We start from the raw sequence: 25,866 nt of genomic DNA, 5'->3' as shown, positions 1-25,866 counted from the left end.
GGGGTAATGATATATTGGTTTGGTGTGGGTGGGTTTATTTGGATCCGACCCGGATTATCAAAGTTTTATAATACCCGGTTTCATGTTTAGACGGGGTTTTGGTCAGGAATGAGCGTTTTCAATACGATGCTATTATCGAATTCGGTACCGATTTAATACTTTCGGTATCGATTCATTACCAAATTTTGAGTTTTCGGTACGGGTATCAAATATTTCTGAATTTCGGGATCGGTATCGGTATCATCCCGAGTTCATCCCTAGTTTGGATATAATCAGAACTAGAAAGTCGGGTATTGGTCATACCCGAGTCGGGTTCGGGTACATGAATTTAAAAGACCTGGTTCCGGGTATAGACCCGGTCCTGGTTTTCGGGGTATTATCGGATACATATTGTGTCCGGTTTCAGGTAGGTTTTGATACCGAAATGCATATCATATCCGTACTATATGGGTAAGGTCGATACGGGTTCGAGTAATAAAAACCCGTGTATAAAAACACCCGGTTTTCAGGTTTTTTTCGGGTCAAGGTCTTGTTCCATGTCTAGGTTTTTTGTGCACCTGTACCTCCAATACTTGAGTTAGTCATTCTGAGGCAGGATGCCGACCATCCACAGTGATTCTAACGATCTATACCGAACTCGTCCAATAAAACCGTCAAAGAGGAAACTACCATGGTAGGATCCACCCCCCCCCCCCCCCCCCCGGTTAGATTTCAAACATAAGGCCTTATATTTAGGGTTTAAATTGAAGAAACGTTATTTATTTATTTTACTTTTTTTAAAGATTAATAATCGAAGGAAGTTAAAGAGACTATAAATTGAAGGAAAGAAGAATATATTTTTTAACATCATATTCTTAGAGTTCGAAAAAAATGAAAGGAAGTTTTGAAATACGTTAGAAGTGGATTTTACTTTCTCTTTAAATCTGTGAGTTAAAAAGAAAAATAAAAAAACAACTCCGTCTTTAAATTTCTTATTATTTATTTCAATAAATATGACTACGTAACATAGCGAAAGAATTGTCAATAAATTTTTAAATTTCAAATCATAAGATTCATTTTGAGACTCAAAAAATATTCTCACTCGATAGACCAAACATAGTATGGTGCTTTAGAGGGGGGAAGCCCAATAGCGTCAGACACACCGCCCCCAAAAATGCTATGGGGGCGCTTTGGGGAAAAATGGTTTGGGTCTTTTGTGGAAGGCATCCAAATTGGATTGACTTTGTTAAAAAATGTGTCACACCCCGATCAAAGGCGGCGGAACATGCCGAGGTGTAACGATTGCCCATAAGCGCATGACATTATTTTAAGCGACAATATTTAACAACTCATTTCATTTCACAACATCGAAAATGTCACATAACAATAATCATAAGTCAAATATAACAAAATATAGCAAATCAAATATTGTTCATTTTTGCTAATATCTTAACGGTATTTGTGACGTTTTCTTCACCGAACTTCAAAATCAACCTAGATGCAAACCTGTAACATTTTATAAAATAGAAGTTTGTCAACACCAAGGTTGGTGAGCAATTTATAGTTTTTGAGCATATATGTATATAATAGAAAAGCCACAATCTTGTATACGAAACAACAAATAAATAGCAATAATTTGGATAATATGAGATCGCTAATAAGAATACATTAGCGGCACCGTCTATAAGAGAATACCAAATAGATTCGGATTTTATGAGGTCGTTAATAAGAATACATTAACGGCACCGTACTATAAGAGAATACCAGATAGTTCACGAATTTATGAATCAACCTTCCAAAAGTGGTAGACACATAAGCATATAATCATGCAAGCATAGAACACCAAATCGAGCATTTATTTAAGTAAAGTATACAATAATATTTGTGGTTTAAGATTCAAGTATAAAGCATTTGATTTGAATAAGTATGAAATGTCACCCCAAAACAAAAGATAGAAACGGGGTATGAAGTTACTCACGTTCAAGTAATAAACTTGAAAAGTTGGTAATTTGAAGATTTGTCGGAACGACGGGTTTAAAGTATGAAGCCTAAACAAAAGAAAGTCTTGGATTTAGAAAGGTTGTCTTGAAGATCTTTAAATAAAATAATTGTTGCAAAAAGTAAACAATTAAAGTTCATGGTTTAAAATGTAACTATTTAAGAATTTATAATAATAACCCTTTAAAAATGTAAGTTCGCTCAAAACCGGGTTAAAGTATCTAACCTTAATATTTACTTAACCTATGTTAAGTAATAAGGTGAGAAAAAAATGCTAAATGCAAGTTCCTTTGGGACAAAGATACTAAAATGGGTTTTTAACGAGTGTTCGGGTTGTTGGTTCGGGTCTTGATAATTGGTCAAACCCAAAGTCAACTTTCCAAAATAATGAATTTTATGAGATAACTCAATAAAACTTAATAAGACTTAACCACGTATGTAAATCTATTGTTTTAGAACTAACAACGCACGTTAAGCGAGTGTTCGGTTTTGTCGGTCCAAACTATGTTATGAGATTAGGTTGGATCCAACAATTCCAAGTACTTAAGAAAAAAAAATAATTAAAATCAGTTTGTAAACTACTTTTAAAGAAATATACAAGTCTTGATAGCTAAAAACACACTTGTGTGTCTTAAGCGAGTAAAAATCGGATTGATTCGGTTTCCTTCTCACAATATGTTCCTTGATGGTTTCCATATGCCCAAATATCATAGATCTTGTATAATAATTTATAATGAAAAGTATTAAAGTTTTACAACTAAAAAGTTAACAACAAGTCTTTTAAGCAAAAGTTTCGGTTTGGTTCGGTTTCCATCTCCCAACGAGTTCATAGATGGATTCTGCATGCTTAATATCCAATAACTTGTAAAAATGATTTTTGAAACTCAAATCTAACATTAAACATATTTAAACAATTATTTATAACAAAACTAGTAAGCAAAAGTTTGGTTCACGGTTTGGACAATTTATGGTTAACCGAGGTTAGTCTCTACAAACCCCCACCATGGAACTTCATAAATATAACAAACAAACTAAAAGAGAATAAGTTAAACAAGATTAATATGTGCAACAAGTTATATAAGTGTATACATATATCAAGGTCCACAAAAGTCCTATATGAAGCCTTGCCTTACGAAGTCCGAAGCTTAACCAACCGGAGTCGGTGAAGCAACTACCAAAGGTAACAAGGAGTGTGTATTATATATATATGTTGTACCACCATAAACAAGTATTAATTAGACTACAAAAACTAATTAGAATGAAAGAAATAACTCAGTTTGACTTTTGGAAGTCAAACCTTCAAGAAAACTAATAAAACAACCTTTAGATCTTTGAATTTGAGAGAGTTTTTGGTGTTGTAGCAGGGATTAATGGGTGAAAATGGTGGTGTATATATAGAGTAAGTTGAAAGGGTCAAGCATAAAGGGTTTTGCAAGAAAATGGGTTGGTTTAGTCACATGTTTGCTTAAAAATAACAAAAAAACGTGCAGCTGGTGCAAGCCTCCCTTAGCGCGGCGCAAATGTCACTGCCCCTGGACATTAGCGCGGCGCTAAGGTCACAAAGGAAAAAATCTAAACTTTCAAAATTGACAGTTTTGGTTCCGGAGTTGTTTTTAAGCGTTTTAAGGCCATTTTAAGGACCGAAAATGGTGTTTTTGAGACCCGACAAGTATAAAACAATAATGTAACATAAAATCCATCATTTTGATTATATCGAAGGTTTCGGTTTACAAAACGGGTCGGTTTACATATTAAAACAAATACAAAAGTGACCCGAAACTGACGAATGTCACAAAATGGTTTCAGCCAATAAAGGGAAAGGCGGATGACACTTTCCTCTCCACCACTACACATGTCCTTAGACTTTACACTATGGGGAGCGGTGGAGGGACCTAGTGGGCGTCAATAGGCGCGGGACACCACCAATGGGCGCCCTTAGTGGGGGGGGGGGGTGAGAAAGGATCGTCAGAACGATGGGTGCCAATGGAGAGAAAATAGGGTGGGCCCCACCCCAACGGCTTTTTAACCGTTTGAATAAAAAATTCAAAAATATTATATATATATATATATATATATATATATATATATCATTCACTCATTCACTCAATCTTTACAAACTTATAAACATATCATTCAATCTTCCGAATCATCTTCGACACCCGACTACTACCCTGATCCCGACGTTATCTCAAACTCGGATTTAGAGGATGAAGTGATATTTAGTGCTATTCAAGAGGCTGCCCAAATCTTAGCCGAGCATTGCGAAAGCTCACAACCACGAACACATCTTCAACGGGATTGTGTAGGTGCTCATGACTGGTTGATAAAGATTATTTTTCGCCGAGCGCGACTTTTGATTCGGAACGATTTCGGCGCCGTTTTCGAATGAGTCGCAAACTATTTTTACGATTAGTTGGTGATTTAGAACGCGATTATGCTTGTTTCTAACAACGAGAGGACGTGAGAGGTAAACCGGGTTTTTCTCCTATGCAAAAATGCACGGCGGAAATTCATCAACTAGCGTACGGGACCACGAGTGACGCCATGGAAGAGTATTTTTGTAGATGTCTGAGACAGTGGCTCCTAAAACCCTTCACACGTTCTATGAATGTGATTATTATTATTATTTTAATTATTTATTTCTAAATCTTCTTATTTTAAGTCTAAATTTTATAAACTGACCTTAAAATTATTAATATTAGGTATTCCTCAACTATATCATAAAAAATATTTGAGGAGGCTGACTCAAACTGACATACAAAAAATATACGAGGTACATCAATAAAGACATGGTTTTCCGGGTACGCTTGGTAGCCTCAATTGCACACACTGGGATTGGGAAGCCTGCTCAGTTGCTTGGAAATGTCAATATCATCGGGGTGATTATGATGGTCCAACAATTATCTTTGAGGCTGTTAATTCATTTAATCTTTGGATATGACATGCGTTTTTTGGGATGCCCGGTGCAAACAATGATATAGCTGTGATAAATGTGTCCCTTATTTTTGACCATCTCATAAACGAAGTTGGACCAGACACCTTATTTTTCACGAATGATGTCAACTACGAATACATATATTATCTAGTCGATGACATTATCCGGATTGAGCCACATTGGTTCGTAGCTTTACGTGCCCGACTGACGATAAACAAAAATATATCAAGAAAAAACACGAGTCGGTCAGAAAGGACATCGAAAGGACATTTGGGTATTAAAGAAAAGTCGGTCTATCGTTAGACATCCGACTCGTTTTCACCAAATGGATAAGTTAAGAAACATAATGCACACTTGTATTATCTTGCATAATATGATATTGGAGGACTTTGGTAGAGCAATTTGTCAAGACGAGTACAACGATGCGTCAGAGCCGATCTCAACACTAAACGAAGAATAGAAAGTTGCTAATTTATTAAGAACACGAAGAAGGGAAACAAGTTTCAGTCTTCGATCGGATTTGGTTGAACATCTTTGGAGAAACAAGCAACATAACGGCGACGGCGACAACTAAAAATAGTTGCTTTTTTTTATTTAAAATATATACGTGTGAACCCTCGGGTGGGCAAAAGTGAAATTGCACTAATTTTGACGTTATTTTACTAATCTCGTGAAAATAACGTTAAAAGTGGCGGAAGGTTAATCAGGCATCATGTGATGGCGTTGATAGCCGAAAGACAATGGTACATGTACCAATAAGCCGGCGTTTCGATGACTGAGTGCTATGTGTCTTATGTTCAAGGCTTGATGCAAAACTACTATCGAGCCGGGGTCTCACCGGAAGCAGCCTCTCTATCTCTATAGGGTAGAGGTAAGGCTGTCTATATCTTACCCTCCTCAGACCCTACTATAGCCTTGCTATTGGTGGTATATACTGAGTATGATGATGATGATGTTTTTTATTATTATTATTGTATTTTATATATTTGTTGGTTTTTTTGGTATATAAAAAAACAAAAGTTTAAGGGGCATCATTGGGTGAGGCTTCGATGCCCCAGTGCCCACGTGATGCTGACGTGGCACTGTGAAGGCGCATTAATGCCCCTCACCATAGAGGATAGTCTTATAGTTTGTGATTTCAACTATCAATGTCGGCGTAACAAAACACATGAATAACTGACTTGACTATAAAATATAGACTAGTATATAATACTTTATTTACTTTTTTTACACCGTAAAACAACGTAAGAATATACAATTATTAATATAAATTTTAGGTATGATCGTATTAGATTGCCCCTGCCTCTATATCAGTATCAATATCAACATACAAACCGAGTTCTTAACTTGAATCTATTTTCAACTCGTTTTTTTGTATGCTTTAAGTAGAGTTCAGTATATCAACATATATTCTAGGATTGGTGGCCAAGTGACACAAATCGTCATCGAAAATAGCATGTTTGTGCAAACATCTTATTATGAAAAGATAGTTTTTCCCCATGAAACATGTTATTTTCAAAGAAGAAAAGTAAGGATGGTTTATGAAAAAACCATCTTTTCACAATAAGATGTTTCACGTGATAAAGAATCAATGTCAGGTAAATGTTTGATAGGTGAAATTATAGATTTCTAGATTTATTTGAGGCGTTTGATTTGCCAGATCATTTTACAATGTATTTGAATTAAAGTTGCTTTTATCAAATCAAACTTTTCATGAATTTATTTGAATATTCGCCAATGTAGCATTACCGCCAACATTAGTTACAACTAAATAATAGGCAGTATAGGCTAGGCCTTATTCATCAATTTCAAAGTACGTTAAACCTTAATTGTGGAAATAGCATCTAGTCACATGAGCTCTTACAAATTTACTTTTATTCGTCAAAATTAAGTGTAATCAAGGTTTTTCATCTGACATTCCTCTTACATTCTCTGGCCGTTCACTTACACACCTACAAACAAATACTTATCCGTCGATATCAACACTACTACCCTATTTATGATTAAAGAAAATGTCAGCCCCTAAGTGAATACATACCTTACTTTTATAAAAAAAATCATTTTAGCTAAGTTTATAACTTTGAATTCATATTAAATACAAGTTCAATCGACCCATATCAAGTAAAGGGATCAAAGTTTACACCTCTAGAAGCTTAAATCTTTCACAAACCGAGCCAGCCATCGAGACACCACCACGAGCTAGAGCTCGGTTAGACTTGTTCGCAATCATAGTCATCAGTCACATAGATGTACAAGTTTAGCAGCATAGTTTTACTATTACTTTCAACAAAAAGACCACTAACCCTCCACCAAAAAACATAGATTCTGTCTTCATAACACAAACTATAAACAAGCTCTAAGGCACACATTAATGTCACCACTCACGAAGACACCAACGACTCGTCACCCTCATGACCATCATGCAGGTTCGGTAGATCCTCACTAGTCGAGAACTTAACCCATCGTTTCTTCTCCACATACTTCAAAAAGGGCCGCAAAACGAGCCCAATAACTATAGCAAAAACACTTATCACCATCACCTTAATCGTCGACAAAGCCAAAACCACACAAATCAATATAGTCGGAGGCACACACATAACAACTGCACCCATGGTTCCAACCGGTATCTTATAAGGCCGGCTCACAGCAGGCCACTTCATTCTCAACCTCACAAAAGCAATAAACTCCAAAATCATCCCAAAACAGTATAAAAAGTTCTCGGCCGCCACGATCTCTTGAAAAGTCAACTGTGAGAGCAACACCACGCCCGAAGCCGAAAATAATATCCCGATCACCGGGGTCCTGTACCGCGATCTTTTCGCGAAAAACTCGGGAAGCATACCACGCTCTGCCATGCCCAAAAGCTGAAACGAGTCGCTACTCATTTCAGTTACAAACATTCCCATGTTTGACATGGCGGCCCCTGCCTGGACCCACCATCTCAACCACACGCCACCGACTATTTTAGCAATTTCTGAAAAGTACCCTTCGGTCCAAACGTCGCGGTGGAGCGGGACCGCCCCTGTCCCGACAAGAAGAGGGAAAAAGTAGCCGCAAACAACAAGTATTAACGCGTAAAATAAAGCCTTCGGGAGTGTCTTTTTTGGGTTATCCACCTCACCCGCTAACGTGCTTATCGAGTCCCAATAGTTTAGATTCCAAAACAAAGTGTTCAAATACAAGTTCCAATCTACCGTATGCAAGTCCACCACGAGCCACCGCGAAGGCTCGATTTTGGGAACCGAGACAAAACCCATAATAATAAATGGAAGGATCGAAAAGACGCCTAACAGAACCGCGACCCACCCGACAATCGTCATACCCCGGAAGTTCATGTAAGTCAAACCAATGGTCAATACGATTACTGCTAGGATCCGAGGATATCCATCACCTAAAGCCGGGAAACTCGATTTTAGATAGTCGACAAACATAACCGGGTATAAAGCGTTATCGATGACCCCGCTAAGCCATTTCATCCAACCTTGTTGAAACCCCCAATACGGGCCTAAAGCGGACGACACCCAAATTACATAACCGCCATCTTCCGGGAACATTGTGCCCATTTCAGCGGTTATTAATGCTTCGGGTACACTCCATATAAATGGGAAGACTACAAACCCAATAAGGGCTAAAAGTGGGCCCGCTGCTTTAACGCTGTCCTCGACACCAAATGGGCCTCCAGATACCTCATAGAATATGAGGAAAATGAGGGGTAAAATGGAGATTTTTTTGATATTTTGACTGGAGTTTCCTCTAGGAGAATGTTGTTCATTGATCCCTGAATATTGTACATTGTATCCTCCCATGGGAATTGATATCTGTTTATTACTTGTGATCCTCAATTTCTGCATTTAGTTAAATGAGGTCAAAATGCAAATTTAAGCTGCTAAAATATAAAAAAGATTGAAACTGATTATAACTGTAAAAGAACTACATTCTTCATTATTATTGTCTTGTTTTGCCAATTGTCCAGTCATGGTTGACCAGTTAACGCAAGGATTAGAATTGACCAATTTATGAAACTTGATCAAGATTAAAGATATACTTGTAAATGAGGTCAAAATGCAAATTTAAGCTGCAAGATCGCAAAAAATCAATCAATCAATCAATCAAGCCCTGTATATCCCACCGCATAGCACACTATCGGTAGGGTCAGGGGAGGGTGGGATGTAAGCAAGTCTTTCCTCTATCCGTGAGAATAGAGAGGCTGCTTCCAGAGAGACCCTCGACTCATAAAGCTACATACAGGTAAACAGAGTAAACATACATCCTACAAGCAAAGACACTTAGCAATACATAGAGTAGCACCCTACCAAAATACCAAGGAATCTGTAAATAAGATTTGGGCATAAGAATCACAAGACAGCATCAAACAAAAAATATACATAAGCAACAAGGAGTCAAGCTAGCCAAAATAGACCCTAAATACAAAGCTAAGCCAACTAGGTACCTTCCCCTAGAAAGTCTCTAACCTTAATCCTACGTCTCCACGAATCTCTATTCTGGACCATTTCCTCAGAGAGGTGCAACTCTGTCAAGTCATGTCTAATTCTCTCATCCCAAATCAATTTAGGCCTGCCTCTACTCTTCTTTCCTTCCACAATGAGGGTTTCCACTACTCTAACTGGCGCTGTTGTTGGTCTCCTTTTCACATGCCCAAACCATCTCAATCTCCCTTCCTTTATTTTGTCTGATATGCTAACTACTCCTAACCTTTCCCTAAAGACCTCATTTCTAATCCTATCTAATCTAGTGTGTCCGCACATCCACCTCAGCATCCTCATCTCTGCTACCTCCATCTTGCGCGCCTGTGTCTTCTTGATGGCCCAACAGTCTGTTCCATACAACATTGCAGGTCTAACTGCTACTCTATAAAATTTCCCCTTTAATTTAGATGGGAACCGCTTGCCGCATAAAACCCCAGTGGCTGCTTTCCACCTACACCAGCCAGCTTGTATGCGGTGGGTTATGTCACTATCTATCTCTCCATTGCTTTGGACAAACGATCCTAAATATTTAAACTTCGTTATCTACGGAACCACCTGGTCCTCAATAGTGATCTGGGTGTCCTCGCTATCGCCAACACCACTGAAGTCACAACAAAGGTACTCCGTCTTAGAGCGACTAATTCTTAAACCTTTATCCTCTAAAGCTACACGCCACTCCTCTAGCCTTTCGTTCAAGCTTTGTTTAGTCTCAGCCACTAACACAATATCATCCGCAAAGAGCATGCACCATGGGACAGGCTCCTGAATCGACTTGGATAGCTCATCCATGACTACCGTGAAAAGAAACGGGCTTAACGCCGATCCTTGGTGGAGTCCCATCTCCACGGGGAAAAAATTTGCATCTCCTACCGGCGCACGAACACTAGCTGTAGTCCTGTCATACATATCTTTAATTAAGTCTATATACTTTCCAGGTACCCCTCTACCTTCTAAACTATCCCAGATTAGCCTACGTGGCACACTGTCATATGCTTTTTCGAGGTCGATGAATATCATATGTAGGTCCCTCTTTTTCTCCCTATACTTCTCCATTAATCTTCTCAGTATGTGTATCGCTTCCGTTGTTGACTGTCCTTGCATGAAACCAAATTGGTTAACCATAACCTGCGTTTCTCTCCTAATTCGCAAAAAGATTTGACGAACTTAACAAGGTTATGACTTATGACTATAAAAGAAGTAAATAACTGTACTCTTTGTTATCATTGTCTTATTTTGACAATTGTCCCAATATTGTTCATTAAGAATTCTTGTTAATTAGTAAAGAAAAGCGAAGCATTGTTGATCAGTCAACACACGGATTAGACTTGACCAATATACCAAACTTGACCAAGATTGAAGAAACAATTGTAAATGAAGTTAAAATGCAAATTCAAACTGCAAAATCACAAAAAGATCGGAACTTTAACAAGATTATCACTGTAAAAGAAGTATATTCTTCACTTATGATATCTTGTTTTTGTTAATTGTCTCAATATTGTTCATCAAGAATTCTTATTAATTAATAATGATAGCATTGTTTACTAGTCAACACAAGGATTAGAATTAACCAATTTACCAAACTTGACCAAGACTGAAGATATACTTGTAAATGAGGTCAAAATGCAAGAGCACAAAAAGATTTGAACTTTAACAAGATACAACTCATAAATACAAGAGCTTAATAAGGCTATCACTATAAAAGAAATATAGTATTATCCCAATAGTGTTCAACAATAAGTTTAATTTATTACTGAAGAAACTGAAATATAGTTGAGAAGTCAACACAAAGATCAAATTTCACCAATTCACCAAAGTTGACCAAGATTGAAGCAACAGTTGACCAATTCAAAAACCATCTAAAATTATACAAATTTAATGATACATACAATCAGCTATAAGCAACTAATTGGGGAATCGTGACGGGAAGTAACCTAGTTTGCAAAGATGATGAGTGGGTCAAAGATGTTTAGATACAATCGATGCTTATAAAATAATAATACTATAATGAATAGATAGATTATCAATTAGTTTAGACAAGAAAGAATAGAAGGGGTTTGAATATATACGAACCATGAATATATTATCGATGGGGTTTGTGTTTGCTTTGCCAGCTTCCCAAGTAGTCGGCCATCGTCCAAGGCAGGCAGAGAGAATCTAAACTCAGGTTTTCCTTTAATAACACATGATTATTACTTATTCACAACATAACATCCCTCACACATTCTTTTATTATTATTTTTTTAATTGTTTATAACATGATGAAAACCATGACTTTTTTTTAGATTTCTAAAAAACTTTTTATATAATTTTATCTCACATTTTTTAAGTTTGTAGAAAGAACATTTTTCACTGGATTCCTATCTTAAGTGACGAGGAGATGGGACATCAAAATATTTCATTTACAAGCCTTATCTGTGAGCAAAATTCTATCTTAAGTGGTTAAGATAAGATATTCAAATATTTTATTTACAAGTCTTATATGTGAGCAAAACAATAGGAGGTTTCAAGTTGGGTCAGATGGTTTTCTCACCCACAGCTAGGTTTCCTCCTGAGAGTGAAATAGAGATGATCGAATGAATCAGCGGTCCGTCAGAGGTCCAATTATAGTTTGTCTTTCCTTCAACAATAACGAAATACCATTACATGTTTCTAACTCCAACTCATAACATGAAGAAAATAATAATATATAAACCAGATCTTTTGAATCGATCTATAATTTGGACAAAGTAAGACTCGTTAGACTCCACCTCAAATATAAATGGAACATTTGTGAACCAAGTTAATCGAATAAAAACCATAAAACTTTGATAAAATAGGGTTATTGAAGTTGTTAGAAGAAAATTCAGACGTAACAAATGAAGAGATGCGAAAGAAGAGAATCATTATACTTGAAACGGTAAACACATATGTATCGACTTAAATGGGAATTCGATAAATAAAGTGATTGAAATCGACAATTAAAAGAGTTTTGGAGTTCAAGAAGAGACATGCAAGCAACAACATGAACAATTTAATGAGAACTCATTTGTAGCTAATCAAATCAAACGAGAAATATAGTAGTAGCAATTTGGATGTTGCGTTACCAATGTGATTATCTCCTACCTGGTTCGATTGTAGACACATAATGCTCTTCAAACTCTAAACCATTTAATTTTATTGAAGGTGCATAACACAAAATATTTTAAATTGAAAACAAGATAATTCATAAGCTATCCTGGTTATGCAAGTTCATATCCTAAAGAGCTATAAAATTTTCTAATGTCAAATAAAAAGAAACAAAAACATCAATGTCTTCACGTTTATGTGGCATAATAAACGATCTCGGTTACACATTTATTATGTATATAGTGTTGACATTATCAAAAGGGGGAGATATTTTTTAAGTCCTTTCTGTGACAAAAAAAAATGGGGGGGGGGGGGGGGGGGAGAGGGCAGGTTGACTTAAGTGGTTTTGTCACATATAATGGGTTTCTCCTGATGATGGAATGAAGATGACCGGGTGAGTCAATAGCGATATAAATAATCGTTTAAAAAAACATAATAAGTTTGTATTATTAAACATATTTAAATATGTTTAGATAGCGACGCAACTTATTATCCGCTTAATTGTGTTTCAATATAATCACTACCTTGAATTGATTATTTATTACTACATATCCAATCATTAATCAAAGCCATGCGATGGCAATCAATATTCTATGATAAAAAAAATTAAATATCTTCATCTTACTCAGTATATCCCACCAATAGCAAAGCTATAGTAGGGTCTGAGGAGGGTAAGATGTAGACAGCCTTACCTCTACCCTATAAGGATAGAGAGGCTGCTTTCGGTGAGACCCCCGGCTCGATAGTAGTTTTGCATCAAGCCTTGGACATAAGACACATAGCACTCAATCATCGGGACACCGGCTGATCGGTGCATGTACCCTTGTCTTTCGGCTATCAACGCCACTACATGATGCCTGATTAACCGTCCGTCACTTTTAACGTTATTTTCACGAGATTAGTAAAATAACGTCAAAATTAGTGCAATTTCACTTTTGCCCACCCGAGGGTTCACACATATATACATCATATGTGCGCACCACAAGCAGGGCTAAAATTAAATATCTTGTAATAAGATAATATAAAATCATTTATTATAATAATACTTATAGTTATTAACAACAATCTTCATATTTTCTAAGATAAATACACAAGAATGCGCACCCCATAATTTAAACTTCCAATCTTTTAACTGTGGGCACAGTCGCACACCACTTACTTATATAAGTTCATTTTTTTTTTCCAAATGACAATTTTTTTTAAACTATTTTTAAATTTACATAACTTGTCTTTTGTAGGATTTTAAGCAATTAACCTTCAATCTTTACAGAAAAAAAACACATATTGCACACTCAGATAAAATCGTGTCAAATGCTCCCTTATTTCCAAAGGACAATTAATAATGTGGGCCAAAGTGTAAAATCCGGGCCATAATGTTTATGGAGGATCAAGATTGCGCTTCCAGAAGTGCTGCACGAAAATGGGCTACGGGCCTCCGTTTCAGGCATGATACCAGTCAAAACAACCGTTGGAACGTGGACCACGTTGGGGTAACTAGCTGTAGGCGGGTTATCCCGTTTATTTTTTTGAAATAAGCCTTCTAGATACACTTTTGGGGCATTTTTATGTTTTTTGTCTACTTTTCGGGTTTGTTTGGGTTGTTGTTGGGCCTATGGTTGTTTGTTTCGGCCCAAGCCTATTTTGGATTCTTTATTAATATGCTACGAATGTTTGTGAACGATCATTGATCAGAATTGAATAAAAAAACTTTTGCTTTTCAAATTCCTAACTTTTGGGTCGAATTTGGGGGTTTGGGGAAGGATCATCACAGGTATTCGTAGAATCAACATGATTTTCCTTCGTTCTCGATTAGTACGCTACATCAATTATAGTTCTCGTTAAACTTTATTATTGTAAGACATGATAGCAAAACCCGTCCTTTACGTTTACATGATTTTTCAGTGGATGTCATTAACAAAGATAAATGCCAGGAAACATCCTTTACATTTAAAAACCTTATCACGTTATTTTCTTTGGCCTAACCTGTTAAAATTTTCTGTTAAATCTGATCATGTGCAAAACAAACGAGGGTATTTTTGTAACATTACACGTTATTTAATAATTAAAACAAAAAGAACATTTAAATTTAATAAAAATAAAATATCTTTACTCTATATCCAAATCACTATCTTGAGCAAACAGAGCATATCACCAATTCATTAATATCTTCACATCTCTTTGAATTCTGATATGTTTAAAGATACATCACCATAACCACCGCCTACGCCCCCTTCTAAGTCGTACTCTGGCTCTATTGTCCTTTTATTCTCCAACACCACCACCGTTCCCATCTTATCGCCTCAAACCTCCGGAGGCATTCGCCACCGCACATCACAGGTGCTCGTCTCCCTCTCACTCTAAAGAAACCCCAAATATTGTAGATTTGGACTAAGTCATCGGGGGTTCGAAGTTCCTCCCTCTTATCTTCCTTTCTCTCTACTCCAGTTGACCTACAACTCTATTGATTTGAAGATGGGACGACCGTTATGGAGTAGAAGAAGATCGGTTTGGGTTTATAGAGAGATAAGAAAGGGTTGGTGATGGTCACTGGCTGGTTACCGGAGATGTGGTGGTGATCATCGCTAGATGGTGACCGGCCAAATATGTAACGACAAGACAGAGATGGTGGAGATGGATTACGGCTAAAGCTATGGTTATTGATATTGTAATTATGAAGAGTATTATGAATTTTGGGTTTTTAATGTGTGGAAGTTACAGGTGGAGGCGGCCGACAGTGACTAGTAATGGTGGTTGCGGGTGGAGGCGACGGGTGGTGGTGGTTGTTTGTTTGGTTGGTGATGGTGCGGGTGATGGTATTTGGATGTTAAAGAGAAACTATTCGTTCAAAAAAAATATATTTATTATTAAATAAGTATTATTAAATAGGGGAGAGTGAGTGAGAGATATTTAATATTATTAATTATAAATGTTATTTTTGTTTTAATTATTATATAACGTGTAAGGTTACTAAAATACCCTCATGTGTCTTGCACATGATCAAATTTAACGAAAAAATTTAACAGGGTTAGGGTCAAATGACATAACGTGATGGAGTTTTTAAACGTAAATGATGTTTTCGGGTGTTTATCTTTGTAAAGAGCATCCACTAAAAATTAATGTAAATATAAAGGACGAGTTTTGATATTCTATTTTATTGTAATTTAAATGTTTAACACTATCATTAATTGTACTATTTATTTAATTTTATTCAAACCGACCACATTCCATTACCATTATCATCTTTTAACTATGCTACTATGCTAGCCATCAACATCATGTGTTGATCTCATGATTAGTGTTTATATAAAGTGACACCAAAAATGAGAGCATGAAACTTTGAAAACACCATACGATTGTTAAATTTGATCTTTAATTTATTTTGTTTGAACTTAATAAAGAACACAATATTTAAATATGCAATTCACATCATAAAATATATTATGTATATTTATTTTGTGTGTATTCACCTTATATTATAATTTGTAAATATAGAACATTGTATAATGACTATGGCAGCAATCGTTTGTCTAAATTTGATCTAAAAAACGACTCATTTAAGATAATATCATTTTTAGTCATTACCCATTTTAATCGGTTGACAATTTAATATTGTTTTAAAGCGATTCGTTCCAAGTCGAACTTATTTTGTTTAAAACTTGTATGACTCGTTAACCGGTTGACCCGCCCGTTTTAGCAAGCTTAATGGTAATTAAGTATTAATAACACGTGCTAACAATCTCTAGACCCTTTACATGATCCTTGTTCTTGCAAGATCCAACATTAGCTATTGACATTAATATTGAGATGTACTCCTATTAAAGTAACATCATAATTATCTTAATACTTCATGTCGTCAATTACAATTTAATATTACACCATAAATCGTTATTTACTAAATAATATAAACATTTGACAAAGTATTTTGTTATTTAATGGCATAATAATAACCGAAGAGAAAAAAAAATCTCATATCATATAAGTTTGCTGACCAAATAAAAAACAAAAATTGTAAGAGCAAAAACATTTGATTTTATATAAATAACACCTTTATAAAACTATTGATTGTAATTTACGATTACAAATCTAAGGCAAGTGACAAATCTAAGACAAATGACAATTATATGTCTTTCCAGTCTTGATTGAGTGGTAAATATCGTCTTTTGGAGCGATGATCAAGGTTCAAATCCTGATATTAAGTAGATTACATATTTTGCTGGTGTAATTTAATAGTATGAATAGTTTATGAATAGTAAGAAAATGTGAATCATTGTTAACAGAAGACTATACTTGACGATTTTACGAATTATGGATGTAAATAAAAAATAGAAGTTTTTATTTTTTAATACATTGAATTCAATAATGAAAAGCTTCCACGAGAGCACGCTTATTTCACTTTGATGCTATGACTTTTGAGGTTCTAATAATCATTCATGACCTAAAGCGTCTTATTCATGTTCAATGTCCTTTTAAATTAATTAATAATAAAATATATTTTTCATAGTTACTATCAAATCAAATATTTTATTATTTTTCCTATTAAACCCTAAATAAAAGTTTATTTAAGAAAGACAAAAAAAAAAAAAGAATGTCATGCCGTTGACGGTCTACTAACAGCGATAAAAAATTTGAAGTATTTAAGATCTGAATTCGAGTCTTAAGAATTATAAGAAATTTATGTTTGAAGAAAAGAATGACCAAATAAACATAGAAGATATTGTTGTAAAAAAGATATATAAAAATAAACGTTAAAAAAATTGTACACTAAATCAATGCTACTAAAACATCTATAAATAATTCGGTTAGAAAAATCCACTAACCTAATCTTGTTATATACGATAATTAAATCATCAAGCTTGTTTAAAATCTATGTAACCGTGAAATCAACTAAATTAACGTCTACACACTTTAGTTACAGGCCCACTCATCACAATATACGTATAGCATGCAAACGAGTTATTGTTAGTGTATGTAGAATATATACCGCTCACATGTATGCTACATATACTTTTTTACTCATCTGAAACACCATCTTATAATTTCTTTTACTGTTTTACATGTAAACTACTTTATACGGAAAGTTATTCATGTTCATATATTTACATACCTTGAATGCCTTTTTATCATATTATGGTGAGATTAAAGAACAACAATTCGTTTTAAGATGGTGATAATTATATTTACGCATAATTTAAGCAATTTTAGAAACTTTATATAGAGTTATGGATTAACCTAATAACATTGTAATTAAAAAAAATTAAATATCAACTCAAAATCAACAAAATTGCACAAGAACCACTGATTTATGACTTGTGAGTACGTTCATGAATATATAATTGTTTAATAAGCGGCAACAAGTAATGATTTTGGCTTAACGAAGATTACAAAAGATTAAAGAAACTGTTTACCTGATCATCAACCATGCCGGTGCAATCGACAGAGCTTTTTGCCGATGAACCCGATGGAATCGTTTTTGCAGGTACCCCGTTGGTGATACTGACCTCACTGATATCATGTAAAGAGCACTTGGTTGGTGAAGCCGATTTCGGAGCTTGTGGATATGAAACATGTTTTTGATGATCCATCGGTCTGTTTGTTTATGGATGCAATGGGTGTTTTTGAAGAGCTTTTAGCAGGTGGTTGTGCTATATATTGTTTTTTTTTAGAGAAATCGATCAATTCGGTGGCATTAATGTTGGAGTCGATGGGGGACATGTATTATGGGTGTTAAGTTACAAAGGTTGTCTTCCGGGGTTTTCTCATGTTTCTTATATTAGCCCATAACAATTATTATATTGGCATTGTGTTGGCTTAATCACTTTAATCTAGTCTCATGCATATGATTATAAAAACTAGGGTAGTAACACGGGTGAAAAAACATGTCAACAAACATAATAAATTTAAACAAAAAATTCATGCAACACAAAACTTCTTTAAACTTTCGGACCAAAACGTTAACCATTTACATTGTCTAGATATTAAAAGTTAAAAGTTACAATAAGTTAATGTACATCGAACAACCAAAAAACATCAGCAAAAGACATAAACATGTTCTTTCACATTAAACCACCATCAACTTCTTCAAGCATTCTATCAAAAGAAACTTATTTTGCTTCACCACCTGAAAATATAATAAAACAATACCATCCAAATTAAATATACCATAATAACATATTTAATAATGAGTAACATTTGAACATTAATAAAGCTGTTTTTATTAAATTGTTGTTTTTATTAAAACAAAATAATATGAATATTGTGTTCTAAAATAACGAGGTTATTATTTTAATATTAATTAATAATTAATATTCACGTAATTTAAAGTAATGTTACATTACAATTATGTATAGAAACTTTCTAAACATAAGTTTGAATATAATTAAAGCGGTTTATTGTAAATATTTTTTCCTAAAATAACCAATTGATTATATTCAAAATGTATTATTAGAATGTATTATTATATTATAAATTTTATATTTCAATATTTAAGGTTAATTAAAAAAAGTTAATATTTAATAATAATACGTAACTTAATTTAGGAATGAAATAATGAAATAATAATAACAATAATAAAAGACATAAATTCTTTCTTTAATTATCGTTATTATAGTCGAACCTTTAAAACATAAATTATATTCAAACAATCATCTCCAAAAATAAGCGATTGATTATAAAAAAAAGTATTATTAGAATGTATTATATAATAAGTTTTAATATTTCCATGTTTAAGGTTTTTCCGAAATCAATTCATATTTAATAATAATACATTGAAAATACTTTAGGTTTCAAATAATAACAATAATAAAAACATAAATTCTTCCTTAATTATCGTTTTTATAGTCAAAGCTTTAAATAAAATTTGAATTTCAAATTATAGTCAACATGTTAAATATTAAATTAGATTTGACTACCAATTATAGTTAAATAATAACGAATCAACTTAATGTACATTTAAATTTTTAGAAAATTATAGAATAAATTATATTTAAAATATCAATATTATATTGTAAGATATATTTTAAATTATTATATAAAATATTATAAAAAATTTAGTAAATTTAGAACAAATATTTCTGGAATATTAAAGATCAATATTATCTCTAATTGATTCGAATATGTTCAATTATATATGAAACAAATAATTTACAAACAAATATATTAAACATTAAAAAAATTGTAATTAACTAAATATTAAATCGAAGTTTCTGACTTTTGATAAAACTGAATCAAAATTGGCCGGAAAAAATCATAAATTGAATGGAAATTATGTTTGTTAATATTTAGTAAAGAAAACAATAACAAATTGGACGGAAAAAAAAATCATATTTAGTAAAGAAAATAATAACAAATTGGACGGAAAAAAAATCAGAAATTGGATGGAAATTAACTTCTTAATATTTATTAAACAAAATAATAAGAAATTGGCCGAAAATTAAAGAAATTGGACAGAAATTACGTTGAGAAAATTTACTAAAGAAAAGAACAACAAAGTGGCCGGAAATATTATAATAAATAACTAACTCTATGTGCAACAATGAATTCTTAATTACCTTTAATATATTCATCGGATGATTGATCTGTTATAATTATCATTAATTGACCAAAAATATCCTTATAACATCGTCTTTGAGGAATGATTAACTGAACGGAATCGAATCGATTAGAGACATCAATAACCTTGGAAGTGAAGAAAATCATAGTAGATTAAACAATTGTTGGTAAATACTGTAGACGTTCGATGTTGGATATGAGCGACGGAATTAGGGTTCATATCTTCGTGAGGAGGTTAGAGAGAAAAATGAGTGGTGGAATTGGTTGTGGATTATGAAAAATGGACAAGGTATAGTTTTTTGTGGACGAAGCGGGTTATTACGGGTCATGGGTTATAAATATTCTAAAATGGGTCTGTGTCACATGAATATTTAATATTGATTTATATTAATGGCTAGAAATTAAGAGAATAGGAAATATTCCACATGTCATCTAGGTAGCATTTTATGTGGAGGGCCTAGAATAATACCATGTGTACAATTGTATTGTTTTAATAGTGTTTAAAGATGTGTTCCATACATGTCGGGTATCCTTCATTGTTTGAGTGTATACTTGTTGGTGTCGGGAATGCCTGACTCGTTTGTGATCTTATACAGTTTAAAGTTGGAATGTCTACATTATATATATATCAAAAACCAATTTTTTACCCTCTCACTAATACTATTCATGAAAACATCAACAAATGGCTATACACGTGTTGTTAAGTCTTTACTTTAATTTACCACACAATTTTTTAACCTTCACCTAATACACATCTCCCCACACTTCTACTCATCTTCATCTTCTCATCTCATACACCTGTTTGGCAACGACGTGGTGGTTGTGAAAGGTCTATGGCGGTGGGGTGGTGGCTAAGTGGTCATCACCGTGTCCGGATTCTTTTTTACTGTATAATAATCCCGTGTGTACGCCGTTTCGGAACCCTTGGTGCACCGACGACTCCGACGTAGACTACATCTGTCTTCACCGGTTGTTCGGCTACGTTGCCATTTGATTATGCTACCTTGGTGGCGATTGTGTTGGTCACCAACGTTGTTGCCGGGTTCTGTTTTGAAACCCTAGGTAGCGGTGTTGGTGGCCTCTTACTGTTTTTTTAATGGCGGTTTTGTTGTTGGTCGTTTATCCATGGATGGGGTACGTGCCTCATCTATTGTTGCCGGTTTCCGTTACGAAACCCTAATCGGCGGCGGTGGACGAAGAGGCCACCCGTAGGGAAGCCTTCGTCTATCGTTGACGGGTTCTGATTTAAAACCCTTGGTAGCGGTTTATTCGTGGATGTTTATCTTTGCCTGTTGTGGTCTATAGCTCACAGGTTGCCAATTGTTAGTCTGTGTTTTTGTCGTTTTGGTTGACTACGGCTATGATGACTATGTTTTTGACAATGATAATCGGTCTACTGTTGCCCGGTTTAGATTAGAAACCCTTGGTGGTTGTGGATTCGTGTTGACAGTGGGCTGTTATGGTTGTCGATTATGGGTCGTGGTCTTTGTCGGTTTGGTTGAATGCGGCTATGATGATCATGTATCTGAGCCAATGACGACAATCATCTATTATTTTCGGTTTTCATTTTGGAATCGGTGGTGGTGGCGGGTGAGCAGTGGTGGCTTTATTAAGTGTAGCAAAATTCGTTTTTTGATATTTTCTATTGGAGAGTTTCATTGACATGTGTTTATTATAGTCTTGAAATTTGCGTGTATGGTTGCTAACTATGTTGCACATATGCAAATTACAAGTTTATTTCACAAGATATTAAATATGATACAAAAATTGTTTGATATGTGAATGCCTACAGCTTCAAATAATTGTTAGCTTTCGTCACCTTTATCCTTGAGTAAGTTATAGTTGTCTTTAACCTTTCAACGCAAGGAAAGAAGTTAATGTTTCGGCGTTGGTTGTTTTCTCTCAGGTACACGCCTCCGCGGCGAAGCGCGGGTAAAAAAACTTGTTAACTTAGAAATATCAAGCATTCAACTTTCTAAAAAGCAGTAATAAAATTACCTTCAATGCATTAAAAAAGAGGCTTATGTTTTGTTGTTTGAAAAATCATCTATCTAATATCAACATGGTTCAGCTTATATTTTATTATAAATGCAAGGATTTCCTTACAAAAAATTTTATACAAAAATCTAAAATAAAAATGACAATTTGCTATTTTACTATACTTCAAGGTGAAAATAAACAGAAAAATAAAGATAAAAATAAAAATGCAAAGCAATAAAGCATACGTTAATTGTCTAGCCGGCCAATGAGATTTAGCTCAACGACATAGGCAGTGGCGGATTCAGGAACTTTCATCAGTGGGGGAAAAATATGCTCAATATAAACGCGGTTGTAACGGGTCAAAACGGGTCAAGTATAATGGGTCAAAACATGTCGATTGTGCAACTTTTGGTTTTAAAATCTACATTGCATAACTTAAAGAAAGAAACATGTAGAATGAATAGCCACTATGTCCGGATTTAGGAGCCTTGTAGTTGTATAGACATACGTACTCTATTGTCAGTTACCCACTTACCCGTGCATCAAAAATATATATATGCAGATAAGTAATAATTAATGCATACTATTGCTTATAGTTAGTTAATTTAAAAAAACAGGAAATTAATTTGATGTTTTCTGTTTCCAGTTTGTTAGACTAAACTAAACACATGAGGTTAGATAAAATAAAGCTTCTCATTTGGCCTTCTAAAGGCTAAGGTGCATTCTTAATTTTTTTTTTTGGGGGGGGCAGGGGGCATGTGAATTTTTTATTGGATTCCACTAGCATATAAAGCTTGACATAGGACGGAAGTAAAGATTTGAGCTGGAGACCTCAAATTATGAAGTTCGAATCTGATCCCAACCGGGTTTTCCGTAGTGGACCTTTGGCTGGCGGGTTTTTTCCAAAGTAGAAGATGATGGGCTTGAGCAACCCAACATTTCTGCGATCACTAGTCTACGAAGTCGTTTTTTGCAATCGATGGGCTGGGCTCTTATATGCTAGCCCTTAAAAAGAAAATCCTGCTTGTACTTGTCAACTTCTTATATTTCATTCTCTCCCTTAGGTATTGGCCGGCCCACATATGTTTAGATCAGTATACATGACAATGAATCTGAGCCGTTAAGCCAAACTCAGATATACTTACATTAAAATTATTATGACATGTTACTACAAGTTAAATCTCTGCAAATATGAATAAGTTAGCTACCCAAATAACTGCCCCCTCTTATATCAAAATAGACTTTTGATAAGTTATTATTTGCACTTATTTAGTATTTCATTCTACAAGTTTCACAATGTTATCTTTTATAGAGGGGTCATGGTTAAGCACAACAATGTTGTCCCAAATGGCCAAATGGGCACTTCAAAAAGCATTGGCTGAATTATGTCAATACGCATGTTGTTGTTATTATTATTAGTTTGCCTCGTTTTTACTTTGTCTTTCTGATTTGGTGATTCGTTACTCGTGTTATTTATGTTTATTTATAGCTCGGCAAGCGAAGGCGGTTAAAGTTTTCCCGAGGCCTGCTGGAAAACTTCGTCCGCAGGTTCATGGACAAACGTTGAAATACAACATGAAACTTAGGGAGGGACGTGGATTTTCTCTTGAAGAGTTGGAAGTAAGATGATTCGTATAATTTAGCATCACATAACAATTATAGTCTCTCTTTTTGGAGCTTGCTAGTAGGTCTGTAAACGAACTCGACAAACACGAATGAAGATATGTTCATGTTGGTTCGTTTAACCATTGCCGGCCCTTATGCTTTACCAACCCAAGCATTAGCTTGGGGCCACCACTTTTTTAGGGCCTCAAAACTATAAGTATATATTCATCACATTTAGTCTAATTCTTGCATAGTATTGATACGTGTAGTGCATGTATACATGTTACATGATCCTTTCCATAATTCATTCTTGATAAATTTTATGCTCTAAAGATCAACTTCGTTATAGTTTTTATGGTAGAGGAATTGATTTATCAACGTTTCACTGGTGATCGTTTAGAATGCTAACAAATTTCATGTTTTGTTTAATGAAAAATAGGTCCATATTTTGTGGATTTTATTACTTTTTTTAAAACGAAGAATTTTTTGTTAAGTCTTAACGTCTGTGTGACTTGAACCATGACTTCCACCTCTCAAACCCAGGTCGTTGTCTAATATTGATCCATGTTTCAACTTGTTAGCTTTTTAGCAGAATTATGATTTATTTTTCACGAAAGGTCTTCCTTTTAGAATTCGCTTTAGGGCACCAAAATCGTTGGACCGACCATGCGTTTTAACTTTAACTTAACACAAACCATAATTATGAAAAGCGCTCGCTTGTCAGGCCTAGGCGGTATTTTCAGGCTAATTATATGGTAAAGGCACTATTCTAGGAGCCAATATTGGCATTTGATATTTTTTTGGATTTATAAAATTTCTTTTGATTTGTTTTGCCTTATCTCTTAACATATTTAAAAGATTTACCTAAACATAAGCGGATTACCATAATCAGATCCAATCTCTCTATATAATCAAATCAATCGATAGTTCTGCTTCATCATCTCTTGAAGGAAGAACAAGGTTAACATGAGCAACAATCGACGAATGGTTAGTAACATAAAAACATGTTTATTTGTTGATTTTATTTATTAACAGTGCTCATGGTTTTTAAAACTTTCAATATTTAATTATTCGTTAAACAATGACAAATTAATACTTGTATGAAGATGCTCATGTTTTTTAAACTACAATTTAATTTAGTTTGTTGGAGGTAATTATCTGAACTTCAACTTGTCTGTAAGGTTAATTCCCATGATTTTTAAATTCATAATAAGAGTGCTGTTAAGTTCATGGGGCTATTTGTTAAGTTCCCACCCAGAACCTTTCTAAAAATCCCAGATTAATTAATTAAACACGTATCAATACAGACTTCTGAACTTAACAAGTCATGGGATGTCTTTTCATTGATGATGTATACTATTTTGGTTTGTTGTTGATAAGTCATGGGCTATCAGTTAAATTGTCCAGCTTTGAACCTTTTTGACATCTGGTTTTCAAGTTTTGAACTAAGTTATTTGAGTTTTGGTATTTTACCTATGTTATTTGAGTTTTGGAGCACATAATATATTTTAACTTTTTTTTAAGTAGGCTTTTTTAGGCCCTTGTTTTTTGGCGCCTAGGCCCCAAACGAGGTCTTGCGTCTTGAGTGCACAAACACACTTAATAACTATGTCACGGACACGAATAATAATTAATTGAAAGAATTTGTTCATGTTCATTAGTTGAGAAAATTAACATGCTGTGTCTGTCCATGTTCATTCGTTCTAGACAAACAATTCACCAACATAAATGAACATAAATGAATATAAAACACAACATAGTTGTCAATAGCGAGAATAGAGCGCTATAGGTTCTTTCCCGCTATGGCGCTATTTGATGTATAACCCCTTAGTAGCGTGACATAGTGATAATTATGCCTTTTTTTTAAATATTAACAACCGTATTTTTAGGTATTAAAACCGATTAACCAACACTAAACTCAACCATTCATAAACTCTATTTTGTGAACGATTAAAACATATGTTCATGTTTGTTCGTTTAACCAAGTGAACACAAATTCTTGTGCATATTTGTTTGTTTTCTAATTAAATGAACGTGAACGAACTTTCTGCCGAACGGCTCACTTACAATTGCTACAACATGTGAACTTTCTTAGCTAGATTACTTTATACGGTCTCGAATTGTACATTTTTCTTTTGCTGTGAAGTTCATTATTTTTGTAAAAATAGGCTGCCGGTATTCCAAAGAAACTTGCTCCAATTATTGGTATAGCAGTGGACTCTTTTATAT

General features: G+C 34.4%; 1 protein-coding gene and 1 pseudogene across 3 annotated transcripts; one reads left to right on the top strand and one right to left on the bottom strand.

Moving 5' to 3' along the window:
* Positions 1-6,952: 6,952 nt before the first annotated feature.
* On the bottom strand, positions 6,953-18,122 carry LOC143537971 (putative polyamine transporter At1g31830). 3 transcript variants are annotated; one of them, XM_077031622.1, is made up of 2 exons: positions 17,910-18,122; positions 6,953-8,757 (listed from the first exon to the last, which is right to left on the bottom strand). In XM_077031622.1, exons 1-2 carry the CDS (start codon positions 18,084-18,086, stop codon positions 7,294-7,296), a joined length of 1,641 nt encoding a protein of 546 aa, XP_076887737.1. In that variant the 5' UTR covers positions 18,087-18,122; the 3' UTR covers positions 6,953-7,293. The 3 variants fall into 3 exon arrangements, with proteins under 3 accessions (XP_076887737.1, XP_076887738.1, XP_076887739.1); XM_077031623.1 differs by lacking the exon at positions 17,910-18,122 and adding an exon at positions 11,470-11,636; XM_077031624.1 differs by lacking the exon at positions 17,910-18,122 and adding an exon at positions 11,209-11,342.
* Positions 18,123-23,351: 5,229 nt separating this feature from the next.
* LOC143537951 (large ribosomal subunit protein eL13z-like) overlaps positions 23,352-25,866 on the top strand; it is a 3,015-nt pseudogene continuing 500 nt past the window's right edge.

This window comes from Bidens hawaiensis, unplaced genomic scaffold (assembly GCF_021521415.1).
Source record: "Bidens hawaiensis isolate Kalapana, Puna unplaced genomic scaffold, B.hawaiensis_p1.1 tig00011438_1, whole genome shotgun sequence".
Classification (NCBI taxonomy): domain Eukaryota; kingdom Viridiplantae; phylum Streptophyta; class Magnoliopsida; order Asterales; family Asteraceae; genus Bidens; species Bidens hawaiensis.
Note: the sequence above shows the minus strand (reverse complement) of the source record. Positions and strands in the feature narration are given on the sequence as shown.

What these genes read in the sequence shown, in the direction of transcription:
- LOC143537971 (XM_077031622.1), bottom strand. Translation starts at nt 18,086, where the DNA reads ATGGATCATCAAAAACATGTTTCATATCCACAAGCTCCGAAATCGGCT. An exon ending in CCGGCATGGTTGATGATCAG is followed by an intron (nt 8,758 to 17,909) that starts GTAAACAGTTTC and finishes AACTAAATGCAG; the next exon opens with AAATTGAGGATCACAAGTAA.